The sequence below is a fragment of the Apaloderma vittatum genome, unplaced genomic scaffold, assembly GCF_000703405.1.
Source record: "Apaloderma vittatum isolate BGI_N311 unplaced genomic scaffold, ASM70340v1 scaffold6281, whole genome shotgun sequence".
NCBI lineage: Eukaryota > Metazoa > Chordata > Aves > Trogoniformes > Trogonidae > Apaloderma > Apaloderma vittatum.
Genome location: NW_009697328.1, coordinates 1 through 7,480, shown reverse-complemented (window position 1 = coordinate 7,480; position 7,480 = coordinate 1). Strand labels below are relative to the sequence as shown.

The following is a 7,480-nucleotide window of genomic DNA, read 5'->3' as shown; positions in this document are numbered from 1 at the left end:
TTGGGTGATATGGTTTAGGGGTGACCTTGTAGTGTAGGGTCAATGATTGGACTTGATGATCCCAAGGGTCTTTTCCAACCTGAATTGTTCTATGATTCTATATAATTCTATGATATCACCACAATATGCTTATAGTTGATCTCTTTTCTCTGTGTTGTAAGTACTCCTTTGGGGATACGTACCTCATCACTCTCTACAACTGCCTGAAAGGACATTGTAGAGAGGTTGGTGCTGGTCTCTTCCCACCGGTAATTAGCAATAGAACAAGAGGGAATGGCTTCAGACTGCAACAGGGTAGGTTTAGACTGGACATTAGGAAAAATGTCTTCACCAAAAGAGTAGCCAGACACTGGAATAGGCTGCCCAGGGAGGTGGTTGACTCACCGGAGGGGGTTGACTCACCATCCCTGGATGTGCTTAAAGGTCGTTTAGATGTGCTGTTGGGAGATATGGTTTAGGGGTGAACTTTGTAGAGTAGGGTTGATGGTTGGACTTGATGATCCCAAGGGTCTTTTCCAACTGGAACGATTCCGTTCCATGATAGGTTGATGCTTTCTCGTGAAGACAGAACACCACAATCTCATTCAAATTACTTGTTCTGTTTTAAGCAATGACAGCTTAGAAAAGCAAGAATTGGATGGGGTTTCAATGGTGTATGTGCAGCATCAGTCTCATGTTGTTTAGAGCAAAGCAACTGCTGTCCACATAAAATTTTTGAAAGTTAGCTTGTTGTCAGAGGTGATGCACTAACTGTTTTAACTGCTTTTTATGGCTTTCCTTCTAGGCCGTCATCGCTGTGTTGGAGAAAACTTTGCTTACGTTCATATTAAGACTATTTGGTCTACTTTGCTTCGTTTGTATGAATTTGATCTCATCGATGACTATTTTCCGACTATAAATTATGCGGTGATGATACCCTCACCTCAGAACCCCATTATCAGATATAAGAGGAGGTCACCCTAAGTTGTGGAGCTAAAACCTTACTTACATTCTGTAAACTAACAGACTTCTGTTAGAAGGATAAAGACACTGTTGCATCTAGCGTTAGGAAAGCAACAATAATCTACCAAATGCTAATTTTTTGCACCCATTTTGTTTGCTTGCCCACACCATTTAATGCTGCTGAATATAATTGCTTGTTCTACAGTTTTTCTGGGTGCCTTTTTGGAAAAAAACCTGTCTCTTCTATTGAGGTAACAGTTTTAAAGTGCCTTCCAGCTCTTTAAGGTGACAGGCAATTTCCCAGGCAAGAAAGCATGGTTTTGTTTTAGCTGCACAGCTGCGCTACAGCAGGCAAATGAGCTAGCAGAACAGAAACTAAACCTGATTTTTCTATCTCCGCTATGGCAAATAAAAGAGAAATACACCTATGTCATTATTTACCTTCGTTCTTGTTCTTGGAGTTAAATCAACGGAAAGAACTTTGTCAAACTCTGCCTGGTTAAAGGCTTCCCCTTAGTTTCTCCCAAGGATAGAGTGGAGGGGAGGGGCCTGATTTATTCCCCTGTACATACCAGCTGCAAGTGGAATTTGAATCAATGTGCCCTCCACATGACTTGCCTGAAAAGGGTCAAACTACACTTCAGCTCTGAAAGTGTGTATTCAGACAGGTCTCGAATAGTTGTGTTGAAGATTTTGCCAGGTCTCTCTCTCTTTTTTTTTTTTTTTTTTTTTAATTTTTGGAAGAGATAAGTACCTGTCTGTATGCGCAACACAACTGATTAAGAGAAGGGTTAAAATCCTTTCTGCCTGTAACTAGTTTTATAATCTAAAATACTGCAGAATAGAAGAAGTATTCGATTTCTGAATATTTCAAAATAATTGTCAAGTCACCTACAAATGTTTAGTGAATATACAGGAGCTGTATATAATCCGGTAAGCAGACAGCAGACACTGCAAAGCCGACAGCCTTGAATGTTTGCAAAGTACCTCTACAGAACAGCCAGAAAGGATAGCAGTATTGGCACTTTGTACTGCAGGAGGGATGAAATGTATAAACAGATGTTACAAAATCATCTGAACTTCTGACTCTCTGGTAACTTTTAGAGGAGAACCTTTAAACACTAATGCCTGCTCAGAATGTAATCTTTAAAAAGGCAGGTCCAGAAAATGTCTCTTCCATTAATAGTATCACTAATGTTCTTACTTCCTCTTGCCAGTGATGAGAAGAGCACAATTTGGCCTCCAAGAACTACTGACAAGTTTTTAAACTCCTGATTTTGGTTATGTCATTTCTTTTGTAATTTGCTTACATTTCTTCTGGGTAAATACAAAATAAACTAATGTTTAAATATGATTTTGTTCTATGGAAAATCTCAGAACAAACTGTCATAATTTACTTGAAGCATAACTATGCAAAGTGAGGAAGGAAAAGAGAGCTGTCACCTAAAGTGTAATTTGACATATGGAAATTACTACTCCCAAAGATAAAAAAGGAGGAATACCCCAATAGTATCAAGTGCACAGAAAATGGGTAGTAAGTCTGTTTACACTGCAGGATTGGTAACTCAGATAAAAAAAAATCAATGGCAAACGATAAATTTAGACACCCAACTATAATTTCCACGAAGTGGCACTTAAGAACAGGAGTTCACATTAAGTGTTTTCCTAAGTGAAGAGCTCTGTATCTTTCTCCCCCTGAGAGTAGTATTAGTACACAGGATCTTAGTACGGCATCTTGCCAGAGGATTTTCAGTAGTGGAAGCAAGAAATAAAAGTGTTGTTAAGCTTAACTACTCCTGGCAATTCAATGGCTAACCCCCATTTTACTAATAAATATAATGCTGTTCAATCTCTCACCCCAACAGGATTCAAATTAAGTTCTCTGTTCCCTGGCCTTTTGGTTTTTTAAGTTGACACAAAATGATAAGTAAAATATAAGTGGCCCAAGTGAAAATGTCGTCTTGTGTAAACTCTCTCCTTGTAACACAAAAAACCCCATCAAGGTTCATATTATTCCCTTGCCACAAACTTGCAGTTAAGCACATAGTTGCCACGGCCCACTAAATCTTGAGAAAATGTGTACTTATGCAGAGCTTACTCAGAAGATTCCGACACGGTAGTTGTTTACAAGCCGTCAGTTGACGTTTGTGAAGCAATACATATTTTGCATCATGTAGAGCTACTATCTCAGTTTACTGCTGGGATTCCAATGAGGAATTTGTTTAGGAGTTTGTTTAGAAGTTCAGGAGTTCCAAGTTGAAAACTAAAAAAAATCAGTTTTATGGCAACTCAGTGTATAAAACTACTTACTGCCTTGTTCCTGGTACACTGGAAACAAGTTGCTGAGAAACTATGCAGAGAGGGTTTAAAGGAGTGCGGTAACTGTGGAGCCTTCTCCAGAGCAACCTGCCCGGCTGCAGTCCCTCTGCCCAAGGTACAACAGCTGAGGGGGGAGCCCAGCAAAGCCTACTGGCTCCATGGCTCCCAGCCCAAACTTCCAGGTGTAATTAACTCACGAGATTACGTTGCACAAATGCTATTCAGTTCCAACGTTACATTTTATGTCCGAAATTTGAACTTGCTCTGCTAGAAACGTAATCCCATGTTAGCCAATAGCCTAGGCAAGGTCACAGACAAACCTGTATAAGCTCTATAAATCAGGTTGTGGCTGTAAGTATGTGACCTTAATGATTCAGCTGTTTTACAATGCTGAAACTCAGCCAGAAGACTAAGCTGCGTTTTGCTTGTCAATAAATGTGGACAATGTTCAGAAGGTCAGGGAGAATTCACTTTGTTAAACACATTTTTTCTATCTTACTAGATTTTCATTGGTACAAATGTATTCCTACAAATTTGTTCAGCAATTAAAAAGGAAATCTGTTCAGCTGGGTGTTAGAAAACATGACAACATGCACATGTTACGTATAGGAACCGAGTAACAGCAGTCCTGGTGCTGGAAACACTGAGAGAATTTGTCATCTAATTCTGTTTGAAGAAGGATTGAATACTTCAGCTGATGAAACGGGACAAGTGCTCCTATGGCTGTCTGACCCCAGTGGCAGAACTACGTATGCAGCAAGGATGCTGTTCTGTCATTTTGAAAGGAAGGAAAGAAAAAGGTGAACACAACCTCAGATATATATTGCAAAGCATCCAGTCACCCATTATAGCCACTGTAAGCCTGGGTTTTCTTTAATTCTCGCTCTTTGGTTTTTTTCCTCCTTTTGTAATTCTGTCTGAATGTAAGGAAACATGCAAAAAAGAATACTGGAATAAACACCTGGTGTGCCAACAGCTCTGTACTGGAGTGAGGGGAGGGCATTACAATAACAGATGAATTGACTTGTGTTTTGGAGACCAGAACAGTTTATCTGTAGAATATTAGAATTAATTGTGTGATCACTTAAAATTACCATTAATTGAAACTTGTTTCATGAGTGACATTGTTTAGCAAGGGTAGTTAGATTTATGGAAGCGTTATGTCACAGACACAGAAATACTGCTGAGCTTAGGCTGAAGGAAGGCCCCCAAACCAGCTCAAAGTGGAAAGGTAAGGTAGCTGCGTCTGTTTACAGAAACTACATCCTCGAGATGAGAAAAGATTGCCCACCTGGAGACAGAGAAAGGACCCAGTGAGGAACAAGAAGACCCCAGGCCCAGATATCACCATTGGACCAAAGCATCACATTAAGGGGAAGTAAGCTCAGACTCTAAGAGTCTAATTGCCCAGGGCTTGCTTTGCTTGGGGTCCCTCTCGGAAGGTCCCAGCTCCAGCTGAAGTAAACTAACTCTGTGGCTGAATCCAGGGTCCAAACTCTTCTTTACAGTCAAGGGCTAAGAGTGGATCCAGCCACACCTAGTCTTCTCTCCATGAGGAAGTTTGGAAAGCGAGGGGGGTTGGACTGAACCTCACGACTTGGTGAGAGGGTCTTCCAGGACTTGTCTATAACACATCGTGGAATCTAAAGCCTTATGTGCCTCTTCAAAATACTCTAAGAACAAACACAAGAGTTAAACCAGTCAGCCTTCACCATTTGCAGAATGGAATAAACTATTGAAGAGAGCACTATTTCACCAGAAAACTTCACGAGAAGTTAATGGTGCATTCCAGTTAGAGGGACTGTTGTGTATTTAGACCGTAGCAGTATGAGAACTAGGCATAACAATATATTATACTCACCCAAAGTACAAACTAAATCTACTCTTTCAACTTTGTTTTTCTACATAGATGTCGTGCAAGTAATCCGTGTTAAAAACTGTTAATGACAAGAACCAGTGTGCAGGAGCAAGGAAAAAGTAAATGGGTGGATCATGCATCGTACCTGTCTGTGCAGAGCAAGCATGTCTGAGAGTAGCAAAGGGCAAAAATCATATGAGTGCTTTGTACACACAGTTATATGTATTTATTGTTTGAGAAAATGGAGCAATATTCTCAGCAAATGAGGGTGAGGGAGAAAAGCAACAGTAAGTGTTTTGAGAACTGCAATGATATAACTATGAAGCAGGTTCAGGAAGCGCACTCGGTAATAACACAGTCCGTGTAACTGTGACAGCCTGTGATCAGTGCCTTTGTAATCAGAACACGTTTTTATCTCCTCAGGCAACGTACATTGTGAAAACCATCGTACAGTTTACCCACCTCAGACCATATGATGAGAACACAAGGAATATTTATAAATTGCTGGATTTCATATGGAAAACTTACTTTAAAATCCAGTTTATGTAAACTTTAAGACTACTTCAAGATACAAAAAGGGGTTGTGGTCAACTTTGAGCCTGGCCATTGCTCCCTTTACCGTTTGGGTAAAAGACTGTGTGGAAAAGATTCGCCAGCGATCGAGTACACTTACTCGGACTTGCTTTAACATAAGCAAACTCTATTAATTTCCTACGCAAAGTAAAGTGCAGGATGAGTCCATTTTGACAGAAGGGACCTCTTCAATTATGGCAGTAGATGTTCTCAATCTCTGTTCTCAATCTCTAAGTTCTCCTGGTTAAGTGTCAAAAATTAAGGCCAGAAGCTTAGTTATCCAGTCTGAAATTTGGAGAAAAAGGCAAAGCCTTAAAAGTCTGAGTTTTCAAGAAATAATTTTCCTCACAAATGAATACAGTGAACTCTGCAGAAAACACAAGTTATGAGCTTTCCTTTTTTTAGTGAAACAGCAGCACTACACATAAAGCAGGCGTAAAAATGCTTTTAACTTGAAAAATTCAAGAATCCTTAGACTGCAGTTGTACACATTTCCCCGCAGATAACCTTTTGAGTAATCAGCTGAGAGAGATGTCACTGCACTGGAAGCCTTACAGCCTTTCCTGTCTTGCCCTGAGACTTAATGTGACCTACCCTGAAAGCCAAAGGAAATCAATAATAAGATTCTTCAGTTTGAATGAAAAAGCTAAAGTTCGTCTTCATTTATCCTTTGTATTATTACTCTCTACTAGACTCTTTGTTAATAATGAAATGTAGTATTTGACTTCCAGCCTTTTTTCTCATTCACAGTAGGTAAAATGCCAGCCAAAAGCAGATGTATAATGTGTTTTAGGCAGGAGAAATCTATTTGACGTTGCCTCCCCTAAGACCCAGGATGAATGCACACATCCTTATGCTGGCTTCTGTACCATGGGTACCTAAAGGGAACTAAAGTGCCTGTTCTCGCCCAGATGAGAAATGGACAGACACTATCCCAGTACAATCACAGGAAATTTAGTCTGGGAGAGATCTTTAGACGTGGGTAAGCAATTAGCTATGATGTTAAAATTAGCGTTCCCCCAAAGAGCTGATGGGTAAGGCTTGGTAGTTAGAAAGTTCCTGGAACTGTTTCCAAAAAGGCTGTTTGCCTGCAACCACCCCCTTGAAGAGGCAAAGGAAGTCCACAAGCAGATACACATATGTACATACATACATATATATGTATATATATACAGGCTATCCCATGCCAGCTGGCCAGAGTGACCAACAACGTCCCCACTAAGTGCACCAGCAGAGATACGGCCTTTGACACCAGTTCCCATTCCCCGTATGGACAGAGAAAGGTGTAAAGTTGGTGCAGGATGCCGTGGAGCTACTATGTATCATTTGCTTTCTCTTCACCTCCTGAAACAGGAAGGTATTTATTTTTCTATTTCACAGTCACTTTCCTATCCTATTGTAGTATTTGTAACAGGACCCCAGAAAGAAGTCACAACTAGTTTGGGGCATGACCCAGACAACTCCTGAAATGCTGTCTTGTAAGAATCATAGAATGGCCTAGGCTGGAAGGGACCTTAGAGATCATCTAGTCCAACCTCCCTGTCACGGGCAGGGACACCTCTCAACTAGATGAGGCAACAACATGGAGACCGAACGTGGATCGAACCCGCGACCTTGGTGTTATCAGCACCGCCCTCAAACAACTAAGCTAAGTGGCCCATCATATGTATTCAAATAAAAAATAGTGGGATTTTAAAGTTTATTTTAATTAAAAGTTTCAAAATTAAATACATATAATAAATTTATTCCTTTATATATGTATAAAATTTAAATATATTAAAATAAATA

At 40.1% G+C, this 7,480-nt stretch overlaps 1 protein-coding gene across 1 annotated transcript in view; it reads left to right on the top strand.

The window, feature by feature from the left end:
• LOC104280066 (lanosterol 14-alpha demethylase-like) overlaps positions 1-963 on the top strand; it is a gene marked incomplete at its 5' end in the record, with an annotated part of 10,690 nt that extends 9,727 nt beyond the window's left edge. Inside the window, one exon of the mRNA XM_009877598.1 lies at positions 785-963. Within this exon, the coding sequence (XP_009875900.1) occupies positions 785-963 (179 nt within the window). The remainder of the gene's footprint in view (positions 1-784) is intronic.
• Between the last annotated feature and the right edge of the window lie 6,517 nt (positions 964-7,480).